This window comes from Felis catus, chromosome E1 (genome assembly GCF_018350175.1).
Source record: "Felis catus isolate Fca126 chromosome E1, F.catus_Fca126_mat1.0, whole genome shotgun sequence".
NCBI lineage: Eukaryota > Metazoa > Chordata > Mammalia > Carnivora > Felidae > Felis > Felis catus.
Window position 1 is genome coordinate 26,949,286 of NC_058381.1, and position 26,465 is coordinate 26,975,750.

The 26,465-nt window shown below is 37.6% G+C and overlaps 1 protein-coding gene across 4 annotated transcripts in view; it reads right to left on the bottom strand.

Moving 5' to 3' along the window:
- Positions 1-794: 794 nt before the first annotated feature.
- RPS6KB1 (ribosomal protein S6 kinase B1) overlaps positions 795-26,465 on the bottom strand; it is a 111,762-nt gene continuing 86,091 nt past the window's right edge. For all 4 annotated transcript variants that reach the window (XM_045045144.1, XM_045045143.1, XM_045045145.1 and 1 more), the window contains one exon: positions 795-1,038. In XM_045045144.1, coding sequence (XP_044901079.1) covers positions 810-1,038 — 229 coding nt within the window. In that variant the 3' untranslated portion in view covers positions 795-809. The remainder of the gene's footprint in view (positions 1,039-26,465) is intronic.

Below are 26,465 nucleotides of genomic sequence, written 5' to 3' on the forward strand. Positions count from 1 at the left end.
TGACTTTTTTTTTAATGCTCATTTGAGACAGAGGAGAGTACGTGCACGCCCACGTCCACATGAGCAGGGGAAGGGCAGAGAAAGAAGGGTACAGAGGATTCAAAAGCTGGCTTTGCACTGACAGCCATGAGCCTGATGTGGGGCTCGAACTCCCCAAACCATGAGATCATGACCTGAGCCGAAGTCAGACGCTCAACCAGGTGCCCCTCCACCCTTTGAATTCCATAAATGATGCTCCACTTAAGTGTCTCTGAGAGCTAGGTTCATTGGAAGACACCAAGCTGTTGTTGCATTCTAGCAACTAGCAATTGTTACTAATCACAATTAATATAGAAATGTTGGAAAAGTTTACTTTATGTGCTTATGTATATAACCAGTTCATTGAAGAGTTTCACCTCAGGGGTACAAATCTGAAACTTTTTTTTCTCTCATGGGCCCAACTGTGCTATGTTGAATCTCTTTCTTCCTTTCAACATCTTGGGCAGATTCTATAACTTTCTGATCCTTTTTGAAATATTGAAAGTCTAGCCCTTAAAAAACAAAAACAACAACAAAAAAAACCTAGGTCTGGTAAAACCTTCAAACTTAAGTGTTGTATTTAAGAAACATGCAATATTTGGGACATACTTGTACTAAAAAACTATTCCTTATGTATCTGAAATTCAAATTTAAATTGGATGTCCTGTATTTTTATTTGCACATCTGGCAACCCTAATTTTGACTTCGTTTCTTCTTTACCCCCTTCCTTCCCAGGGCAGGCTTGACCCAAAACTGGAAGGATGTGGAGTGGGAAGGACCCATCATCTGCTTTACTTCTCTCTCCTCACCTTTCTGGTCCTACTCACCAGCTGCTGGAAGTGGCAGAAAGGGTGAAAAAGGCAAACATCTCTTTCTCTAACTGGGGATGGAAGTAGCTTGTCATTATTTCTCTGGTAAATGCTAACTGGCCAAGGATACTGTGTCGTCCAAGGATGCTGTGTCGTCCAAGAACTAGATGCTGCAACAGGGTTAGGCATATGAGACACCAAGGAGTAAAGCCTGCAAAAGATAAAGGATAGGGTGGGGGAAACAGAATTGGGACAGGGAAAACCTCAGACTGCAATGAAGGTCTGATAAAGTCTCAACTAACCTATGAGGAGCTCTGGAGCAATGATTGCATACTAGAGGAATCTTGCACCAGGCAGAAGCAGCCAGGCCTTACTACTCCTGCTGTGTTGTCACTGACCAGGGGCTACCCAGTAAAAGCATAGGCCCAGCTCAAATTCTGCATCTAATCCTGGAGATATTGCAGTGGCAACTAACCGCACTCCCTGTAGTCGAAAAGCAAGTTCTTTCTTGAATGGAGATCTGAGTAGCTCACCACCACGACCACCAAAGTTATCTTCTGTGTGGCAGACGTCCAACTGCCCACTTCTTTCTAAGGCTACTATATGGGTTTCTTTGGAGATCTTGATGGGGCCTCACCACAACTTAGTTCTCAGTCTTGAGAGGTCTGGTTCCAGCTTCACTTCTGCTGCCTCTGTCCTCACCTCCTTCAGCCTCTTGCTGTTGGGGTACCTTCAGCCAATGAGTAACTCAGTTGGACAGGTAGCTGCCTCCATAGCTCCCCAACCCTTGGGAAATGCTCACATTCCTAATCTGATACAGGAGAATGTAGGCTGCTCCACGAAGCCCAGTCTCTCTCTCTCTTCATTTCTCTCATAGTTACTCTTCCTCTGCTCAGACAGGCACAGGTGATAGGTCAGGGTTGTCACCTAAACAGATATGTGGACATCTGTGATACTAAAATGCCAGTCACCCCTGCTTGCAGTACCTCTCTGAAAACACAGTTTATAAGAGATTCTCTACTTGATTGCTGTGGGGAAGAGCAGGACTCACTTCATGAACACTGCACTCCCCAGAGGCTCATGGCTCTTTTTTCCTGTGGTGCTCAGTAGACCACAGATGTACTTTCTTGAATGAGTGACAAAAGAGTAGAGTTCGAGAACAGACTTCAGGATTGTACATAACCTAGATGTAAATTTGTATGAAAGTTATTCTTTTTTTAATGTTTATTTATTGTTGAGAGAGTGCAAGAGAGGGAGGGATAGAGAGAGAGGGACAGAGGATCTGAAGCAGGCTCTGTGCTGACAGCAGCGAGCACAATGTGGGGCTGGAACTCATGAACTACGAGCTCATACCCGAGCTGAAGTCAAATGCCCAAACAACTGAGCTACTCAGGTACCCTTGAAAGTCATTCTTTGTGCAAATTGTAGCAGGAAAAAAAGAATAGAAAACTACGGGTTTAGAGACAATATACATAAATAGACTAGAGAAACAACTGAAAATGAAGATCACAAGTATCCTCTTAAGCTTTTGGGGAACAGATAGATAAGCAAAAGTAGTTAATCAGTATAGAGGACATTTGTAATTTGCCTCTCCAGCATTTATTGTTTCTTTTACAAGTCACAGCTTAGTATTATAGCATATAGCTGCTGCATAGGTTATATACTGAAAAACTCCAAGAGGGTGCCAATCACATTGTGGACTGTGTGAATGGTGGACCCTTGGGAGTTGTGCAGTGCACAGCCCTGCACAATATTCAAAGTAGACCTGATCACAGCCCTTATTTTCCTTTGTGATTCACTGCTCACTGTCACATTCAATGTGACCTAATTAGATACTACTCCTGGGCCTAGAGTTAAAGCACATAACCAGGCCTAATGCATCCCATTCCCCTGGCCAGTGGTGGGCACATGAACTAAACCTAAACTAGTCCAATCACAGTGGATCTCAGGACCCTTGACAGGAATGTACATTCTCATGACATAATTTTCCAAATGAAAACCTTGACTTTTTTTCAGTAAACTAATAGCACCTAATGAAGATACCAATTTTCAATAAAATGTGCCAAAATGAAGGACTTAACTTTTTTTCCAAATAATGATAATGGTATCTTCATTCACATAATGACTCTTATCTTATCTCTATTGTGCCCATTTGATACCACTGAGATTGGGTTGCAAAAGATCTGGTAAATATGGTCTTAGAAAAAAGGTTTTCTCTGACCAATATGGAGACTGAACTGGCATTGCCATAAACTCCAAGTAACCAGACAAAGCTAAAACAAATAGACCATTATGTATCAAAGATAGTGAGTTCCCATCCCTACAGGTGATCAAACCTAGGCTGGGTGATTGCCTATTATAAAGCATGTAGTAGAGGAGATTCACACATCTACTGGGGTTTGGACTATTGCATTGCCAAGATAATGTCTTCAGTGTGGTCTTTTAAATAGTAAAGATATTCAAACATACGCACACAAATAGAAACATGATATTCTGAGAATTAAATAGATTGTGTTATCAATCTATTTCCAAATTTTTTTGGAAGAATAAGAGTGTGAAGTTGCTTTCCTTTGCAGGGTATCATTCAACTGAACAGTGATGCCAGTATGTCAACATTATGAACCAGATTCTTGGGTGATTTTCTTCACAATTTTGTTGAGATAGTCTACTTCTTTGTGTATTATGTTATTTTTATGTTACTAATTTTAAATTTTATGAAGTCTTCTCCCATATATTTTCTCTGTGTAGCTATCTAAAAAGCAAATATACAACACAATGACTAATTTTTTTGTCATTTATGTCTTTTGCTTCACTGGCTTATTTACAGATTTATAATTCGTTGACTTTCACAGTTTGAAAATTAATGCTAAATCAATACTTTGTACAAATTTATTATGATTTTACCATAAATTATTTTGCAATAGGTTGTTTGACCGATGTGGTGTAAAACTCTATTGTATATAAATGAAAACATTAAGCAAGTTGAAGGCATAAAATCAGCTAGCACCCTAGTAGAGCAGCTTGTGAGTGAGAAACTATATAGCATTTTTATGTAGCATATGGGAAAACTGTGCAGCATGGGGGTTTTGAGTATTAATTCTACAGTTGTACTAAATCTAACATGTCAGTCTCTATCTACATCCAGCCAGATTTAACGTGTTATGTTTTTGCTGCTGCATTGAATGCTGAATTATCTAAGATGGTGGTGTTTGAGAGAGCCCATCTTCGTAAAGCAAGTCTACACAACTTAGCATCTATACATTTAACTAATGGGTATGCTAAAATGTAGTTTTCTTACAAATTTAGCAGTCCTTCCAAATAAAGTATATATTTTAAATCTACCCAGGTGTGGTTAAAGCATTTACCTCTGTGTAGTGTGTAATTAGCCTCAAAGGACAATGACATCTTTTTTCTAGGCATGATCTTTGGAAGGCAGCCTACAGTTTTTCAGATACAAGAAGGATATTACATTTCAAAACATTATAGTAAGACATTGAGAACATATTTAGATCTTAATAGATTTAAGATCTTAACTCAGGAGTGTAAAAAATTAACTTTATTTTTGGTACTTGATACACTGTGAAGTAAATACAACATTGAACAGTTACAGATCTGGGACAGTCCCTTCTAGGAAAGTGCTGAAATTAAATTAAAATCAGTCTTACATGAAGTTAAAAAAAATTAACTTTATTTTTATATCGCTAGATGTAATTCCTATTTTGAGCCTCCATTTCACCCAATGGCAGAAACTTAATCTCAGTGAATGTAGAATGTCCCCCTCCTGCCTTTTCCTGGGCTGCACCTAAGTTCCAGAGGTGGACATAATGTTAGGTCTCTGGTTGGCATCTATTCAAACTGCCATGTGTTCATTCCTACCTAAGCCCTGCTAGGTATTGGGATGCCTGCCTGGTCCTGGCAGTAGGGCCTCTTTGGGTCTGCTGACCCCTTCAATAAGGTGGGCTCTCTCTCAGGCCTATGGCCTACACATTCCATGTATATGCTTATGAACACTTGTTCTTTGTGCCCACATCCTATTGGGTCCCAAAACATTCTATTAGTCCTGAGTGGAGTCAGCAGCCTCACTCTTCATCTATTCTTCCAAATCCACTGTTGATGGCATGAACTCCATACCTTGAATCTTTTAGGCCTTTGGGTTCTTGAAACTCAAAAGTTCAGGGTCTTATAACTCAAAAGGGTTACAGGGTCTTGTAACTTTTCACCTGTATCATCCTTTGCTCAAAGGAATTTATGCTGATGATTGCAGAGGAGTGGGGAACTAGGTGGAAGAGAATATTGTTTCACCACTTACTACCCTACAGTCCAGCAATTGCACTACTGGGAATTTACCCAACAGATACAAAAATGCTGATTCAAAGGGGCACATGCATCCCAATGTTTATAGCAGTGCTATCAATAGCCAAATTATGGGAAGAGCCCAAACACCCAATTACTGCCCAAGAATGGATAAAGAATATGTGGCATACACACACACGCGCGCGCGCGCATGCACACACACACAATAGAATACTACTCGGCGATGAAAAAGAATGAAATCTTGCCATTTGCAACAATGTGGATGGAACTCGAGTTTATTATGCTAAGTGAAAGAAATCAGTCAGAGAAAGACAGATATATGATTTCACTCATATGTGGAATTTGAGAAACACAACAAACATAGGGGAAGGGAAAAAAATAAAAACAGAGAGGGAGGCAAACCACAAGACTCTTAAATACAGAGAACACGGGTGCTTGGGTGGCTCAGTCAGTTAAGCATCCGACTTTGGCTTAGGTCATGATCTCACGGTTTGAGTTCAAGCCCCACATCAAGCTCTATGCTGACAGCTCAGAGCCTGGAGCCTGCTTCAGATTCTGTGTCTCCCTCTCTCTCTGCCCCTCCCCCACTCACACTCTGTCTCCCTCTCTCTCTCTCTCTCAAAAATAAACATTTAAAAATAATTAATAATTAAATACAGAGAACAAACTGAGGATTGCTGGAGGGGAGGTGAGTGGGGGTATAGGTTAAATGGATGATGGGCATTAAGGAGGACCCTTTTTGGGATGAGTAGTGTGTGTCATATGTAGGAGATGAATCACAGGGTTCTATTCCTGAAGCCAAAACTACACTGTATGTTAACTAACTTGAATTAACAATAACAACAAAAAGTATGTTTCATTCTATTGCTCCTTTAAACTCCTTTTATAACTTAAGTTAAACAACAAAACCTGGGATGGCTTAGTTGGTTACATGTCCAATTCTTGATTTTGGCTCAGGTCATGATCTCACAGTTTGTGAGTTTGAGCCCCATGTCTGGCTCTGTGTTGACAGCGCAAAACCTGCTTGGGATTCTCTCTCTCCCTTTCTCCCTCTCTCTCTGCCCCTCCCCCCTCAGGTGCACATGCATGCTCCCAGTGCACTCTCTCTCAAAATAAATAAACTTAAAAAATTAAATTAAATTAAATTAAATTAAATTAAATTAAATTAAAAATAAAAAACAAAAACCAACCAAACAAAATTCTTTTCTATTACTACTTCAATTTACCATGAATACAGCTAGATTTGTATCAGATTGAATTAAGTGTGAAATTTGGTAAAATTCATAGCTGTTTCTGATATACGTTTCTGACATAGTTTAAAATTCTGGAGAAAGAAAATTCCATAATAGCAAACTACTACTAGCTACCATTTACTGAATACATAGCATACGCCAGGTGTTATGCTAAAAACACTTACATGTATTTCCTTATTTAATTTTTATGGCAACCTTATAAAGGAAGGTATTATTCCCTCATTTTATATGTGAGAAAACTGAGGCACAAAGAGGTGAACAAGCTTGCTCAAGGTCACACACAGAACCATGTAATACTATCACAGCGCAAGGATAGAATCTGGCAAGTGTGTTATTACTTTCTCCATTAAAACACGAAAGTCCAGGAAGTCTAAGTGCTCTTTCAAACAGAAAATCAAGAACTCCTTAGTACTGTCTGGATCCTGGTTCCCACAGCTTATATGAACCAGAACCTGCTGAGTAAATAGAATAAATTGGTTGAACTACTTGTAACAATTTCTAAGGTCAACATTTCAACATGTTGTCATGTCAGTTCTTCCTAACCTGATCTATAGAACAATCAATCCCAATCAAACCCTAGAAAATTATTTTGTGGATATTGACAAACTAATTCTGAAGCTTTGGACAGGCAAAAGACCTAGAATAGCCAATTCAATAATAAAAGAGAAGGACACAGAGGACTGACACTACTTGACTTCAAGACTTACTATAAAGCTACAGTAATCAAGACAATGTGTTATTTGCAAAAGAATAGACAAATTGGTCAATCACACAGAATACAGAGCCCAGAAATAGACCCACATAAATACAGTCAATGGATTTTTGACAAAGGAACAAAAGCAGTACAATGGAGAAAAGACAGCCTTTTCAATAAATGGTGCTAGAACAACTGGACATCCACATCCAAAAAAATGAATCTAGACACTGACCTTACATCCTTCCCCAAAATTAACTAAAAATGGATCACAGGCCTCAAAGTAAAACACAAAACTATAAAGCTCCTTAAAAAATAACATAGGAGAAAGCTTAGATGACCTTGGGTTTGGTGGTGACTTTTTAGTCTCAAGATCAAAGGGATGATCCAAGAAAGAAAAAATTGATAAAGATGGACTTCATTAAAATTATAAATTTCTGCTCTGCAAAAGACACTGTCAAGAGGATAAAAAGATAAGCCATACACCGAGAGAAAATATTTGCAAAAGATACATCAGATAAAGAACTGTTACCCAAAATACATAAAGAACTCCTAAAATTCAACAATAGGAAAACAAACAACCCGATTTAAAAATGGACCAAAGACATTATCAGACACCTCACCAAAAAAGATATACACATTCAAATAAGCATATGAAAAGATTCTTTGCATTACAGGTCATCAGAGAATGCAAATTAAAATAAGACACCACTACACAACTATTAGAATGGCAAAATCCACAACATTGACACCAAGTGCTGGCAAGGATGTGGAGCAACAGGAACTCTCGTTCATTGTTATTGGGACTAAAAATGATATAGCCACTTTGGAAGATACTTTGGCAGTTTCTAACAAAACTAAACATACCCATACTAAACAATCCAGCAATTGAGCTCCTTGGTATATACCCAAAGGAGTTTTGTGTATTAAGTGCACACAAAAACCTGCACAGGAATGTTTATAGCAAAACTGTCAAAGCTTGGAAGGAATCAAGATGTCCTTCAGTAAGTGGATGAATAAATAAACTGTGGAACATTCAGACAATGGAATAGTATTCAGCACTAAAAAGAAATAAGCTATCAAGCCATGAAAAGACATGGAGGAAACTTAAATGAATATTACTAAGTGAAAAAAGCCAATCTTCAGACTACATACCGTACAATTCCAACCATTTGACATTCTGGGAAAGGAAAACTAGTGAGGTAGTAAAAAGATCAGTGTTTGCCAGGGTTTAGGAGGGAGGGAGGGTTGAATGGGTGAAACAGAGAATTTTTAGGTCAGTGAAACTACTTTATATGATACTATAATGATGGATACATGTCATTACACATTTGTCCATACCCATAGAATATGCAACAATAAGAGTGAACCCTAATATAAACTATGGACTCCGGATGATAATGATGTGTCAATGTACATTTATCAATTGTAACAAATGCACCCTCTATACAGGGATATTGATAATGAGGAAGGCTATGTATATGTGGGGACAGGGGATACATGGGAATTCTCTGTACCTTCCTCTCAATTTTGCTGTGAACCTAAAACTGTTCTGAAAAAGTCTATTTTATTTTTTTAATAGTCTACTTTAAAAAGAAGAAAAAATTATATACAAGCAAGCAGTCATTGAAACTGCAGAAGGCTTATGATCTGATAAAAAGTTTTAAACAATATGCGATTATACACACATATACACATCTTATATAGCTGACGATCCCAATTGCTACAGCACTTGAGCAAATATCTGTAGTGAAAATTATGTTTAGTCAATGCCTTCAAAAATAAAGGCTGCTGGTTGTTTTAGCATTATCAATGAGAGAGCTTTGATCTAAAAGCATTGGGTAGAATTAAAATTCATTTTTAGGGGTGCCTGGGTGGCTCAGTCGGTTAAGCATCCGACTTCGGCTCAGATCATAATCTCGCAGTTTGTTGAGTTTGAGCCTCACATCGGGCTCTGTGCTGAGAGCTCAGAGCCTGGAGCCTGCTTTGGATTCTGTGTCTATATCTCTCTCTGCCCCTCTCCCCTTGCACTCCGTCTCTCTCTCTCTCTCTCAAAAATAAATAAACATTAAAAATTTTTTTAAATAAATAAAATAAAACTCATTTTTATTTCACTTCTTTAATCTTTTGCCCTGTAATAAGGGAACAAATGTCAGTTTTACATTTTTCATTTGAGAAAATGAATAACATGAAAATGATATTGCATGTCACCATAAAACTTCCAAAATGTCTACCTTAGCCATTTTTTCTTCATCTCTCAAAACTGCTCACATGCTCATGTTCTCTCTCCTTCCATACTCATAGGCACCTTTTCTCAAACTTCCATCCTCTTCCCTTTCTTTTCCTTTATGTTTCTCTATTCTTTTCTCAAGTAAAGCAGTCTGTAGGCTTTTTCATTTTTCAGAGAAAGTAATCCCATAGTTGGCTCATTAGTCAGGTAAATAAAGGACTCTTCCTTCCTTGAAAGTTTGGGAGACCAGGAGCAGCAATGGAAAACACTCATAATTTAACATTCTTTCCTTTCCACATATATACAGCTATATCTCTTATATGAAGAGTTTTTTTGGAATTTTTTGATAAAAAATGGAAATGATATTATACTATACATTCTGCTTTGTAATTTGATTTTTTTCATTTAAATATGTTAAACATATGTTGATGTCAGTATAAATAGATCTACATCATTTTTGTAAAGTTTTGTTTTTTAATTCCAGTCAGTTAACATACGGTGTTACATTAGTTTCAGGTGTACAATATAGTGATTTAATAATTACATACATCACCCAGTATTCATCACGACAATTGCACTTTATTTTTTAGTATTTATGTTATTTTAGAAAGAGAGAGCACAAGCAGGGGAGGGGCAGAGAGAGAGGTAGACAGAGGATCTGAAGCAGGCTCCAAGCTGTCGGTGCAGAGCCCAATGCCAGCCTCAAACTCACAAAATGTGAGATCATGACCTGAGCCGAAATAAAGAATCAGAAACTTAACCACCTCAGCCACCCAGGTGCCTCGACAATTGCACTCTTTAATCTCTATCACCTATTTCACCCATCCCCCCACTCACCTCCCCTCTAGTAATCATCACTTTGTTCTCTATAGTTAAGGGTCTGTTTGTTGGTTTGTCTCTCTCTCTCTCTCTCTCCTTTTTTCCCCATTGCTCATTTGTTTTACTTCTTAAATTCCACATATGAGTGAGAGCATATAGTAGTTGTCTTTTTCTGACTGACTTACTTTGCTTAGCATTAGACTCTCTAGTTCCATCCATGTCATTGTAAATAGCAATTTTTTTCTTTTTTATGGCTGAATAATATTCCATTGTCTGTGTGTGTATGTGTGTGTGTGTATACCACACATTTATCCATTCATTAATTGATGGACACTTGGACTCCTGCCATAGTTTGGCTATTATAATTAATGCTCCTATAAATACAGGGGTATGTGTATCCTTATGAGTTAGTGTTTTTGTGTTTGTTTTGTTTTTTTGTTTTGTTTGGTTTGGTTTGGTAAATACTCATTAGCTCAATTGCTGCATCATATTTTCAACTTTTTGAGGAAACTCCATATTGTTTTACACAGTGGCTGTACCAGTTTGCATTCCTACCAATGGTGCAAGAGGGTTCTCTTCTTCCACATCCTCACCAACACCTGTTCTTGTGTTTTTTTATTTTAGTCACCCTGACAGGTATGAGGTGATAGCGCATTGTGGTTTTGATTTGCATTTCCCTGATGATAAGTGATGATGACCATCTTTTCATGTGTCTGTTGGTCATCTGTATGTCTTTTTGGAGAAATGCCTGTTCATGTCTTCTGCCCTTTTTTGTTGTTGTTCTGCCCATTTTTAAATTGAGATCCACATAATTTTTTTATAGTCACATAGCATTTCATTATATAAATGTTTTATAATTTAACTAAACCCACCATTTCCAAATTTTTGCTATTTTATGTTAAGCTGCAATTCCTATTCTTGAACGAGTAGAGTAGAAGCCATCCAATCCAACCCTATTGGGACCAATAGTTGACTGGTTAATCAATTCAAGCAAGACATCATAAAAATTGATATAACATATTTTATATGTTTTATATTAACTTAAAACACACTGAAGTGGGGGTGCCTGGGTGGCTCAGCCGGTTAAGCGGCCGACTTCGGCTCAGGTCATGATTTCGCGGTCCATGAGTTCAAGCCCTGCGTCAGGCTCTGTGCTGACAGCTCAGAGCCTAGAGCCTGTTTCAGATTCTGTGTCTCCCTCTCTCTGACCCTCCCCCGTTCATGCTCTGTCTCTCTCTGTCTTAAAAATAAATAAACATTAAAAAAAATTTTTTTTTAAACACACTGAAGTGCCTAGACAGCTCAGTCTGTTGAGTGTCCAATTTCAGCTCAGGTCATGATCTCATGGTTCATGGGTTCGAGCCCTGTGTCAGGCTCTATGCTGATAGCTCAGAGTCTAAAGCCTGCTTCAGATTCTGTGTCTTCCTCTTTCTCTGCCCTTCCCCTGCTTTCACTCTGTCTCTATCTTTCTCAAAAATAAATAAACATTAAAAAAAAATTTTAAGCACACACACACACAAATGTATTTTTCTTCTCCAATTTTTTGACAAAGAGTCAAGGTCTTTCAGAATGAGTCACTGATTATAGTTTTACATCATATTTCTTGCATAAACCATAGCCAAAACACATGGGTTACAATTTCTCATTTTAGTTTTTTTAGTGTAATGTTCACTGGGTTGTGGGCATCTGTCAGTATACTTTAGAGACAGAATTGTAGTTATTTTTGGTTATGCTGGTGAGCTGTTTAATTGAAGACTGATTAAGAGAACTACCATATATAAGATAAATTCTTAGAAATACAATTACTGTATTGAAGGTTTAGTATAAACATTTTAAAGTTATACAGCTGTTGTCAAATAGTTCTCCAAAAAGGATGTACCAATTTATACTCCCAAAAATATTGTGTGAGAGCTTTTATTTACCAGATTCCCCATCAACAGTGGATAATATGAATAGTTTAAATCTAACAATGCTATTTGTTCATTTATTCAACAATATTAATTAAAATTTCTATGTGTAAAATTTAAAATAGATCATATACCTAAATGTAAGAGTAAAAACTATATTGGGGCACTGCCATCAACTCCCCCCTTTCCCCAGTGCTGTGTTTCAGCAGAACTGCTCTCTCCAATATACTCTTGGCCAGAACCAATAAAGGGTAGTGCCACAGGCCTGGCAGTGTACAAGCAGCCTCTACAGTGGCCAGCAACACTCCAAAGTGATTCCTGCCCCAGAGAAGGGGTAAGATAACCACCTATACCCATCAGATGGAGGTCCCATTAATAGGCTAGAGGCAAAAAACTGGTCTGACTGCTGGACCCACTCACAGATGTAAGCTTCTCAAGGGCAACACGGGGAAAGTGCCTTGCAGTTTGGCACTACTACATCTCTGGCAAATGCCTAGTCTGACACAACTCAAGCCCAAGGCATACCCAGACTGGCCCACTAACAACACAGGGCAAAACACTGCCCACAACATGCAGAGAGATCCACTGCAGACAATTGGACTAAAGGAAAAAGCAGCTCAGCCACAAAACCAAGGCACACGCATCATACATAGGAGATACCCCTGAAGCTCCAGGTTCTGGTGAACAGGGAACACAGCACAGCAGCACACTACAGGACTTCTTCATAATAAGGCCATTATTTTCAAGTGCAGGAGATGCAGCTGTCTCCTAACACACAGAAAGAGACACAGAGAGTTAGACAAAATGAGGAGAAAGAGAAATATGTCCAAATGAAAGAACAGAACAAAATCACAGCAAGAGACCTAAGTGAAATAGGGATAAGTAACATGCGTGATAAAGAATTTAAAGTAATAATCATAAAAATACTCATTGGATTTGAAAAAAGAGTGGAGGACATCAGTGAAATCCTTAACAATGAGATAAAAAAGACAATCAGAAATGAAGAACAGAATAAATGAAATTGAAAATACACTAGATGGAATAAATAGTAGACTAGATGAGGTAGAAGAATGAATCAGCCACTGAGAGGACAGAGTAACGGAAAGTAACCAAGCTGAGCAAGTAAGAAGGAAAAAAATTATGCAAAATGAGAATAGATTTAGGGAAATCAGTGACACCATCAAGTGTAATAACATTTGCATTATAGAGATTCCAGAAGGAGAGGAGAAAGAAAAGGGGGCAGAAAATTTATTTGAAGAAATAATAGCTGAAAACTTCCCAGATTTGGGGGAGAAAACAGAAATCCAGATCCAGGAGGCACAGAGAACCCCCTACAAAATCAACCCAAGGAGGCCCACACAGGAGGCCCACACAAAGACACATAATAACTAAGATGGCAAAAAGTAGTGATACAGAGAGAATTTTTAAAGCAGCACGAGAAAAGAAAGCAGTTACATAAAAGCAAAATCCTATAAAGCTCTCAGGTGATTTTTCAGCAGATACTTTGCAGGCCAGAAGGAAGTGGCATGATATATTCAAAGTGCTTCATGGAAAAAATCTTCAGCCAAGAATACTATATCTAGCAAGGCTATCATTCAGAATAGAAGGAGAGATAAAGAGTTTCCCAGGCAAACAAAAGTTAGAGGAATTCATGACCACTAAACCAGCTCTACACAAAATGTCAAAGGGACTCTGAATGGAAAGGAAAGACCATAAGCAAGAGTAAGGAAAGGATGAAGCACAAAAGCAGTAAAAATAAGTATATCTGTAAAAATCAGTCTAGAGATTCATAAATAAAAGAAAGTAAAGTATGACAACATATACCTAAAACGTGGGGTAGTGAGGAGTAAAGAATGGATTCAAACTTAAGCGACCATCAACTTAATACAGATTGCTATATACAGAAGATGTTATAGGGGTGCCTGGGTAGCTCCGTTGGTTAAGCATCCGACTTCGGCTCAGGTCATGATCTCGCAGTTTGTGGGTTTGAGCCCCATGTTGGGCTCTGCGCTGACAGCTCAGAGCCTGGAGCCTGCTCCAGATTCTGTGCCTCCCTCTCTCTCTGTCCCTCTCCTGCTTGTGCTCTGTCTCTGTCTCTCAATAATAAATAAATGTTAAAAAAAAATTTTTTAAAAGATGTTATATACAAACCAAATGGTGTACAAATCAAAAACCAGTAATAATATGCAAAAAATAGAAAGAATCCAAATATATTATTAAAGAAAGCCAACTAATCGTGAGAGAAGAGAGCAAGAAAAGAATGGAGGAAAACTAGAAAAACAACCATAAAATAAGGAACAAAATGACTAAAAAGTCATACTTACCAATAATTATTTTGTAAATGGACTAAATGCTCCAATCAAAAAAACATAAGGTGATGGAATGGATAAAAAAACAAGACCCATCTATATGCTGCCTACAAGAGACTCAATTGAGACCTAAAGATACATGCAGATTGAAAGTGAAGGGATGGACAAGCATTTATCATGCAAATGGATGTGAAAAGAAAACTGGGACAGCAATATTATATTGGACAAAATAGACTTTTTAAAAATGTTTATGTATTTTTGAGAGAGAGAGCGCGCACGTGCAAGTGGGGGAGAGGCAGAGAGAGAGGGAGACAGAGGGTCCAAAGAAGACCCCTGCTATCTCAGAACTTTCATTCCAATGATCAAAGGAAAGAAATAACATAAAAATATTCCAAGTAGAGAGAACGGAAAGTGCAATGGTGCTGTTCCAAGCAGACATTTGGCATGTTTGCTATACAGAAAAACCAGTGTGACCAACATGGAATGACTTAATGGGAAGTAATAAGAAATGAAACACGGTGGTGGTCAGGGCCAAATTATACAGTGTCATATGCACGCTATTAAATTTTTACTGTCTGATATATTTAATTAAATACAGACAAAACCTAAATAGAAACACAACTTTTAGTATTTGTAGTGTAATCCAATATTTGCATCCCTAATTTAAAAACCCCATGCTTTTGGGGCACCTGGATGGCTCAGTCAGTGAAGCATCCAACTCTTGATTTTGGCTCAGGTCATGATCTCATGGTTCCTGGGATCAAGCCCCAAATCAGGCTGTGTGCTGACAGCACAGAGTCTGCTTGGGATTCTTTCTCTCTATCTCTCTGCTCCTCCCCAGCACATGTTGTCTCTCTCTCTCTCTCTCTCTCAAAAATAAATGAACTTAAAAAAAAATTAAATAAAATAAAAAAATCTCATGCTTTCTGAGTGCCTGGATGGTTCAGTCAGTAAATCATGCCACTCTTGATCTCAGGGTCATAATTTCAAGCCCCAGGTTGGGCCTAGAGGTTACTTAAATTAAAAAAATAAAAATAAATAAATAAAAATCCCATGTTTTGTATTATAGCAGTGTCAAGTACTTTCAAGAATAGGAAAAGGCTTAATTTCTGATTCACAAAATACAAATAAATCAGGTGATCAAATGTATGGACATGCCATATGTGTATGTGTGTGTGTGTGTGTGTGTGTGTGTGTATTCATTCATAATGAAAAATTCAGAAAATAAGATTCATGATATACTTTCTTTCTTACCATCTCATCCTTAAAGGAGAGCCCTAGGTTTTTTGTTTGTTTGTTTGATTTTTTACTGTTTTATTTTTGAAAAAAAAATGAGTTTAATTAATACTTAGGGAAAAGAAACTCCTTTGCAAAGTAGAAATGTGGAACTAGCCAACTTATATGGGTGCCTAATGAAGCAAATATTCCTGTGACAATGGTAGTACTTAAGTTGAAATAAATTATCTATAAAAAATATTGTCATATATAGACTGATTTGGGGGGGATATCCACATTCTATATTCTCATTATAGTTTCTAATAAACTCTTTGTGGATGTTTATAAGTCTTCTCTCTGAAAATTCTACAGGCAGCCTGGTAACTTTATATGAAAGCCAAAGAACAAACTAAGAATATATCAGAGATGGTGAAAAGATTAAGAATTATAACCACAGAAATCAGTTGAGAATCAGCTTTAAGTATAAATAAAGTACAATTAAGGGGTGCCTGGGTGGCTCAGTTGGTTAAGAGTCCGACTTCAGCTCAGGTCATGATCTCACAGTGTGTTGGTTCGAGCCCCGCGTCAGGCTCTGTGCTGACAGCTCAGAGCCTGAAGCCTGCTTCAGATTCTGTGTCTCCCTCTCTATCTGCCCCTCCCCTGTTTGTGCTGTCTCTCTCACTCTCAAAAATAAATAATAAACATTTTTTTAAGTACAATACACTTTGTGGGGGTGCCTGGCTGGCTCAGTCAAAGAAGCATATGACTCTTGATCTTGGGGTTGGGGTTCAAGCCTCACAATGGGTGGAGAGATTACTTACATGGGTGGACTTCAAAAAAAAAAAAAAAAAAAGAAACAACAGTGGAGAGAGAAAATAAATTGAATCAACAAAATTACTCTTTGCAAATAGCAAAATATAGAGTTCCTCTTTCTTCTAAACAATAAAACACATATGGTGTTTTATTGAAAATAAAACAAAACAAAACAGGGGTGCCTGAGTGACTAAGTCACTTGAGGGTCTGACTCTTAATTTCAGCCCGAGTCATGATCTCAGGGTCATGGGATCAGGCTCTGAGCTGAGGGTGAACCTGCTTGAGATTCTCTCTCTCTCTCTCTCTCTCTCTCTCTTTCACTCTCTCTCCCTCTCCCTCATTTGCATGTTCTCTCTCTAAAATTAAAAAATAAAAAAAATTAACACTTTGTGGAGCAAAAATTCATAAAAACTATTTCAAACAATTGGTTCTACATATCTCATAAATAAGTTAGTTAAACCATGGCCTGGGTGAAGATTTTAAATTTCTTTTTTTTTTTATGTTTATTCATTTTTGAAAGACAGAGAGAGACAGAGCACAAGCAGGGGTGGGGCGGAGAGAGAGGAAGATACAGAATCTGAAGCAGGCTCTAGGCTCTGAGCTTTCAGCACAGAGCCCGACACGGGGCTCGAACTCACTAACCGCGAGATCATGACCTGAGCTAAAGTCGAATGCTCAACTGACTGAGCCCCCCAGGCACCCCCCTGGGTAAAGATTTTAAATAGAGTTGCCAGGATGAGTGTCAAAGTCTCCAGCATAAATTCACTGACAAGGAAATGTACAATATTTTAAAAAATATTAATACTCTCTGTATTCTAAAGAATAGGGCATATAAAGTCACAATATCCTTGGGCTTCATTTCTTCCATCTGTATATCTATAAAGTATCATATTGTTTTGACTTACTAAATATTCAAGTCCTAGCAAGAAATACTTATGCACTTCCAGTTTCCGACTGATTAGAGCGCCCTCATGTGTGTCTTTGTTGTAATGTTTAAAATATCTGGAAGTGTTAATCTCAGCAGCAATACAATTATAATGTTTTAATTTTCGCATTTATAATGGCTTCAAGTAACACTCAGCAAATGTTAAGGAATGTGATTAATCATATACAGTTCACTATCAAGCTTTTCCTATATCAAATTTTATTCTAAATGTTTTTATTTTTGAGAAAGAGAGAGAAAGAGTGAAGGAGGGGCAGAGAGAGAGGGAGACAGAGGATATGAAGCAGGCTCTGGGCTGACACCAGAGAGCCCAATGTGGGGCTTCAACTCATGAACCACAAGATCATGACCTGAGCTGAAGTCGGATGCTCAACCGACTGAGCCACCTAGGTGCCCCATATTAAATTTTATTCTAAAGTAGTGAAGTTTTTGTACTGGTTTACATTTTAATGACTTAGAGGGTTTTCCTTCAAAACTTCTTAGATAAGTTTTTCATTATAATATTATTTTATCATATCTGAAAGAAAATATGTAGCCAATGAAGTTGTCATTTATATATGATAGCTTGACAGTATCTTTTTGGGGTGGAAAATAGCTCAAGGGGACATTTCTAACTCAGTTTTTCCAAATAAAAATTTACTTGTCTAAATCACTGCAGAGATTTCTTCCTACTCAAACAGACTATATTGGAGGGAGCCAAAAGAGAATCTCACTTTTTGAAAAACTGTACATAAAATTTAAAAATCTCATAAATCCAACCATATTTTAAATGGCATTCATCCAACAAATATTTATTGAGGGATCCCACTATGTGCCAGGAATGAGATGTCAAACTGAAGGAACCCAAAGCTACTAAAGTAAAGCATAAAAGTACTGTTTCTTTTTTTCCTTCTATAAAATGACTTAGTAATAACTGGTTCACCCAAGAGAGTTGCTGTAAAGATCTAATAACATGACATAAGTAATCACATTTTTAAGAGAGAGAAGTGTTATTAAAATGTTTACGAGAGAAACCTAGGTGATTCCAAAGATATATTTTGTGTGTGGAAAATCTTTGGGTGTGAGGCTCTGCTGATTTTAATTAAAAGTTTTCTTCAAATTTTCATGACAGCAGAGAAAGTGGGAAGAGAAAATTATGTCACCTAAGAAAGGAAGTCTGAACTATTCTTCACCATCTCTTATGCTCTTTTTCTTAGCATGGCAAGGCGTGGATTGGTTGTGATGACACCAGTTAAGTCAAGAGGTATACTGGACTAGCTAGAATGGAGCAATGATTCTACCCTGGCAGAAGCCAGAGTTTTCACCTTCCAAAAATCCCTGAAATCAACGCCAGCAACCCATCTTATTCAAATGAAGGTAGCATATGAGATGATTCTTAGTGATTCTCTGATTCTAGCCACCGTGGAAAAATGAATAGATTGTTTTGGTGTCCTTTTACCAAGAGTTAGAATGCATTTCCCATTTCCAATGTCTCTTTTCCTGTCTCCCACATATCCACGGCCTCCTATTTGACTGTCCTTGTCCCATTCAGAATCCTTTACTGCATCCCAAGAAAAGTTCCATACCCCAGAATTCTCTGTGCCCCAGTTTAGGTGGTTTTCATACAGCCTATTGTTCAATTGTTTCCAACCTTTTAGAGTATGATAATATTCCCCACCTCTAATTTTTAAACTTATTATGGAAATTATTTAACATATCAAAAGTAGATGAAAGTGTACAATGAATCCCTACACATCCATTATCCAAGCTTTAACTACTATCAACATATGGGAAACTGCAAGCAGTTTGTTTGCCTTGGTTAAAATATAGCATGAGAGGGGGTAGTGATGAGAAAATCAAACAGAATTTCTGAAAAGAAAAATATATTTGAAAGTATAAAATCAATGGGAAAATTAAACAGCTGAATAACTCAGTGGAATAATTAATTTCTTAGATGACAACCCCAAAAAAGTTACCTAGAATATAACACAGACACAAAGAAATGGAAAGGATGAAAGTGTGTCACTGATGATAAAGTGCAAAGATTCAATGTACATTTGGAGTTCCAGAAGAGGAAAATGGAGAAAATGGAGGAGTGGCCATATTTGAAAAATTATTACTGAGAATTTCCAGAATTATAAAACTCAAATTCTCAGTCTGAAGAAACTACATGATTCCCAATGTAAATAAGTGAAAAGAACTCAAGATACATTATAGTGAAACTACAGAAAACCAAAGTAAAGAAAAAGATACTATAACAGCTAGAAAGAAAGACAACTTACCTACAAAGGAACAAATGAAAATGACAGGACATTTCTCAGTAGCAACAGTGGAAGCCAGAAGATAGTGGAATACAGGCATACTTCATTTTATTGCCCTTCGCTTTATTTTTTTTTTAATTTTTATTTATTTTTAATGATTAGAGAGAGCGAGTGAGTAGGACAGGGGCGGAGAGAGAGAAAGAATTCCAAGCAGGCTCTGTCCTGCCAACACAGATCCGGATGCGGGTCTCGAACCCACAAACTGTGAGATCATGACCTGAGCTGAAATCAAGAGTCAGACGCTTAACCAACAGAGCCACCCAGGCATCCCATTGCTCTTCCCTTTATTGTGCTCCAGAGATACTGCATTTTTATTTATTTATTTATTTTTATTTTTTATTTTTTTACAAATTGAAGGTTTGTAGCAACCCTGCATCGAGCAAGTCTATCAGTACCATTTTTCCAGCAGCATTTGCTTATTTCTTGTCTCTGTGTCACATTTTGGTAATTCTCACAATATGTTAAATTTTTTCATTAATAACTGTTATGGTGACCAGTGATCTTTGATATTATTACTAGAGCCTGAAGATGTGACTAAATTGCTGGAATCTCATGAAAAAACCTCTAATGAATGAGGACTTGTTTTTTACGGATGAGCAGAGATAGTGGTTTTTTTTGAGATGAAATCTATCCCTGGTAAAGATGCTGTGAAGACTGTTGAAATGACAACAAATGATAAAACAGTAGCAATATTCAAGTCCTAAATGTTGTTGATAAAACAGTAGCAGGGTTTGAAACAATTGACTCCAAGTTTGAAAGAAGCTCTACTATAGGTAAAATGCTATCAAACAGCATCACATACTACAGAGAAATCATCTTGTGAAAGGAAGAGTCCACCAATATGGCAAACTTCATCGCTCTTATGTTAAGAAATTGCCACAGCCACCCCAACCTTTAGCAAACACCACCCTGGTGAGTCGGCAGCCATTAACATTGAGGCAAGACCCTCCACCAGCAAAAAGATTATGTCTCACTGAAAGCTCAGATGATGGTTAGCATTTTTTAGCAATAAAGTATTTTTTACATTAAAGCATGTATATTGTATTTTTAGACATAATGCTATTATTGCACTCTTACTTAACTATACTCTTACAGTATAGTGTAAACATAAATTTTTTTTTAATGTTTATTTTTGAGAGATAGGGAGACAGAGCATAAGCAGGGGAGGGGCAGAGTGAGCGGGAGACACAGAATCTGAGGCAGGCTCCAGGCTCTGAGCTGTCAGCCCCGGCACGGGGCTCAAACTTACAAACCACAAGATCATGACTTGAGCTGAAGTCAAATGCTCAACCAACTGAGCCACTCAGGCGCCCCTGAACATAAATTTTATATGCACTGGGAAACCAAAAAATTCAGTTGACTTGCTTTACTGAGATATTTGCTTTATTGCCATGGTCTGTAACCAAACGTGCAGTATCTCTGAGGTATGTCTGGTAATATCTTTAAAGTCTGAGAAGAAAATAACTGTTGACCTACAATTATGTCCTAGCAAAATCACCTCAAGAAAGATCTTGAGGGGTGCCTGGGTGGCTCCGTCAGTTAAACGTCCGACTTCGGCTCAGGTCATGAGCTCATGGTCTGAGTTCGAGCCCCGCATCCGGCTCTGTGCTGACGGCTCGGAGCCTGGAGCCTGCTTCAGATTCTGTGTCTCCCTCTCTCTCTGCCCCTCCCCCGTTCATGCTCTGTCTCGCTCTGTCTCAAAAATAAATAAACATTAAAAAAAAAGAAAAAAGAAAGATCTTGAAACAAAGATATTTTCAGAGAGACTTAATGGAAGATACCCGCAGCAAGGTCAAATACCCTAAAGGTAATTCTTTTTTTTTTTTTAATAACATTTATTTATTTATTTTGAGAGAGAGAGAGAGCACGAGAAAGGAAGGGGCAGAGAGAAAGGGAGAGAGAGAATCCCAAACAGGCTCCAGGCAGTCAGGGCAGAGCCCAACACAGGGCTTGATCTCACAAACCGCAAGGTCATGACCTGAGCCAAAATCAAGAGTCGGGCACCTAAGCCACCCAAGGACCCCCTCCTGGTAGTTCTTGAAGTTTCTAATGAGAAATTCTAAGGAACTAGTGTTGTAAAAGTTGTGAAAACTCATAGGCAACTAAGAACATAAAAAGACTAAGGGGACAATGGCTCTAACCACAACTACCACTCATTTCACCTTAACTTTTACTCGGTGGAACATTTTGGTTACGTTTGAGGCATATGGTTCATTTTTGTAGATTTCAGGGAGGAGAACACTTCTGCTCCATTTCCTCATATTGCCAACCTTAAAAGGCTTTCCTGGGCCCCTCAGTTCTTAAGAGGAGTGGTTAAAGTAATGGGTCAGAGTCCAAGGCATTCACTGGGCCTTAATGCTTATTCCTGACTCAGATCTCTCTTCCTTATACTGGGGCCTCCCCTACTGACTATGCCATGTTAGTTTTAGGGAGAAGGGAGAAGTTCAACATAACACAGCTCTCCAGCAGTAGCTTTTGGATTTTCATTTCATATATGTAGTTCCCTATAGCTCCCGGTACACTTGCCTTTTTTGCAATGTGATTTGCTGTTCCTTCCTGGAGAAGTACAGTCTCTGCCTACTGTAAGGTAAAGTCTATTTCTCTACCCTTTGAATCCTAGACTTGACCATGTGACTTTCTTTGGCCAATAAAGGGTACAAATATGGAATAAGCAGAAGGTATAATAATCACACATTGGAGCTTGCTCTCTCTCGCTGCTAGGAACAACTTCCACCACTGTGTGAACACAAAGCCCAGACCAGACTCCTAGAGGATGAGAGATCATGTGGAGAACCTCTGGTTATCCCAACCATCCTAGCTGAGGCCCCCAGATACATGAGTTAGGCCAACATAAATCACCCAGGACCAGCTGAGCTGGCCCAACTAGAACTGATCAACCAACCCTCAGAATTGTGAGAAATAACATTGTTTTAAGCCACTAAGTTTAGATGATTTTGTTTCACAGCAAAAGATAATTGATACAGCAACATAATGTACAAACAAATAAAACAAGCCTCAAAAACCTGAATGTAATCAATGGGGAATAAATATCCCTACTGCAGACTATTATACAACTATTAAGTGTTAGGATCTTCATCTATTAGTTCAGAGCAGCACTGTTCAATAGAAATGTAATGTGTCACATGTGTAATTTCAAGTTTTTAGTAGCTAAATTAAAAACACTAAAAGGAGAGATGCCTGGGTGGCTCAGTTGGTTAAGTGTCTGACTCTTGGTTTTGGCTCAGGTCATGATCGCCAGTTCGTGAGTTCGAGTCCCTCATCAAGCTCTGTGTTGACAGCACAGAGCCTGCTTGGGCTTTTCTCTCTCTCCCTCTCTCAGCCCATCCCTTGCTCTCGTTCTCTCTCTCAAAATAAATAACAAAACTTTAAAAAAAAGTAAAGGGAAACAATGAAATTAATTTTAAAAATATATTTAACTCAATATATCTAAATACTGTCACTGCAACATGTAATAAATAAAAAAATTATTTATGAGGTATTTTACATTCTCTTTTTTGTACTAAGTCTTAGAAATCTGGTATGAATTTTACACTTACAGCACAATTCAATTCAGACTAGCTACATTTTAAGTATTCAATAGCTACATGTGGCTAGAGACTACCCCATCGGATGACAAAGGTCTGGAGGATAGTCCACCAGACACAGAAGTTACAGATTCAAATGTATGATTTCACCCCCCTACACACCTTTCCTTTCCTTTATTTTATTTTTTTAAAGAAAAGTTGTACAAGTATACATAACCATGTAGAATGGGTGAAGGGATGTAACCCAAGTTGTCAAAATTGCTTTGCCATGGGGCGCCTAGGTGGCTCAGTCGGTTAAGTGTCCGACTTCTGCTCAGGTCATGATCTCGCGGTCTGTGAGTTCGGGCCCCGTGTCCGGCTCTGTGCTGACAGCTCAGAGCCTGAAGCCTGCTTCGGATTCTGTGTCTTCCTCTCTCTCTGACCCTCCCCTGTTCATGCTCTCTCTCTCTCTGTCTCAAAAATAAATAAACGTTTAAAAAAAAATTGCTTTGCCAGACAGCTATTTGAGATTGGAAGGAAAGGGAGGTTATATTTCTTTCTTTAAAAAAATTTTTTTAAAATGTTTATTTATTTTTGAGAGAGAGAATCAGAGTGGGAGCAGCAGAGGGGCAGAGAGAGAAGGAGACATAGAATCTGAAGCAGGCTCCAGGCTCCAAGACACCAGCACAGAGCCCCATGCAGGGCTGGAACTCACGAACCGTGAGATCATGACCTGAGCCAAACTCGGACACTCAACCGACTGAGCCAGCCAGGCACCCCGAGATTATATTTCTTTATGTATTCTGGTATTGTTTAGCTTCATATAAAGGTATATTGAGTTTTAAATTATTTTTTAAAGCTAACTAAAAAGCATAAAATGAAATAAAATTAGTTAAAAAGGAGGACCCATGAAATGCTCCTGAGGTTACTTCTGGAGTCAGCAAAAAGGAATTCTATTTTGTTAATGTTTTTATTGAGGTATAATTGACATGTAACATTGAGTTCAGGTGTACAACATAATGATTTGTGTAGTTGTGATCACCACAATAAATCTATTACTATCCATCCTCATAGAAAGTTAACTTTTAGAATTTAATCTCTTGATAATTTTCAAGTATGCATTACAATATTATTGACTATAGTCACCATGCTGTATATTACATCCTCATGAATTATTTATTTTATAAGTGGAAGTTTGTACTTCACCCATTTTGCCCAACTCCCAATCCCCCTCCCCTCTTGAAAATACCATTCTATTCTCTGTATCATAGGAGTTTTGCTTCATTTATTCTTTTTTTGTTTGTGGGTTTTGTTTTCTTTCTGTTTACATTCCACCTATAAGTGAAATCATATGGTATTCATCTTTCTCTGACTATTTTGCCTGGGAAATTTCCTCAAGATCCATCCATGTTGTTGCAAGTGGCAAGATTTCATTCTTTTTAATGGCTGAGTAGTACTTCATTGTGTATATATGAAATGAAATATGTACATATATATATATACACACACACAATGAGATACACACACACACACACACACACTATAGTATATACATACTGTGTATCTATCTATACTACACCTTCTTTATCCATTCATCCATTGATGGACACTTAGGTTGTTTCCATATCTTAACTATTGTAAATAATGCTGTGATGAACAAAGGGATGAATATATTTTTTGTTTTGTTTTTGTTTTTTGCATAGATCTTTTTGAATTAGTTTTTTACTTTTTTTTTCAGATAAATACCCAGAAATGGAAAACCTGGATCATATGGTAGTTCTATTTTTGTTTTTTTGAGGAACTTCCATAGTGGCTTTCCACAGTAGCTGCACCAATTTACATTGCCACCACAGGTGCACAAGGATCCCCTTAAGAATTTTACTTTTTAATATAGGTCTTTGCAATTTTTAAATTCTAACCACTTACTTTTTTCTTTCTTTCTTTTTTTTTTTTTTTTTTTTACTGGAGATCTCTTTGTCATTAATTATAAAAGTACACACTCATTGCCAAATTTAAGCCAGTACAGAAGTGTATAAAGTAAAACATGAGAGTCTCACCAGCCAATTCCACTCTGTAGCAGCAAAATTGTTAGATGTATCTTATGCTTACAGGGCATACACATATTTATTCACACACAGGTAGTTTTTATTTTATAAAAATGGAATGGTGTTACATGAATTGTCTCAACTTGATATTTTAAAATATCTTTCCATGTCAGTAGCTATAAAATTATAAAGCTATAATTTTATTTTTTTCATAATATAATTTTAGATGTCACTTTATAACCAATGGACACTGAGATTCATAAATGGTGCTAACATTTATTGGCATAAATTCCTACTATTAGAGCTCATGGCCCCTAGTATATGCCCATTTTATTTTATTTTATTTTTTAAAGATTTTATTTTATTTATTTATTTTCATTTATTTTTTAATTTACATCCAAGTTAGTTAGTATATAGTGCAATAATAATTTCAGGAATAGATTCCAGTGATTCATCCCCTAAATATAACATCCAGTGCTCATCCCAACAAATGTCTTCCTTAATGCCCCTTACCCATTTAGTCCATCCCCCCCTCCACAGCCCCTCCAGCAACCCTCAGTTTGTTCTCTATATTTAAGAGTCTCTTATGTTTTTTCTCCCCACCCTGTTTTTATATTATTTTTGCTTCCCTTCCCTTATGTCCATATGAATTAAGTCATATAATATTTCTTTCTCTAACTTCACTCTAGTTCCATCCACATAGTTGTAAATGGCAAGAGTTCATTCTTTTTGATTGCCAAGTAATACTCCATTGTATATATATACCACATCTTTATCCACTCATCTGTCAATGGACATTTGGGCTCTTTCCATACTTTGGCTATTGTTGATAGTGCTATCAACATTGGGGTGCATGTTCTGGATCCCCTGGATAAATACCTAGTAGTGCAATTGCTGGGTTCTAACCACTTACTTTTTAATAATTTTTAAAAGTTATATATTTTTTTAATTTTTTAAAGTGTTATTTATTTATTTATTTTGAGAGAGAAAGAGAGAGAGCACAAGCTGGGGAGAGGGAGAGAGAGGGAGAGAGAGAATCCTAAGCAGTCTCCATGCCATCAGCACAGAGCCTGATGTGGAGCTTGAACTCACAAACTGTGAGATCATGACTTAAGTTGAGCTCAAGAGTAGGACACTTAACTGACTGCGCCACCCAGGTGCCCCAAAAGTATATTTTTGTGTAAGATATTTTAAATATTTAATTTCATATACACTTACTAAGTATCAACTCTGATAGGCCCAGACTCATTAAGCCACAACAATTTTTAACTT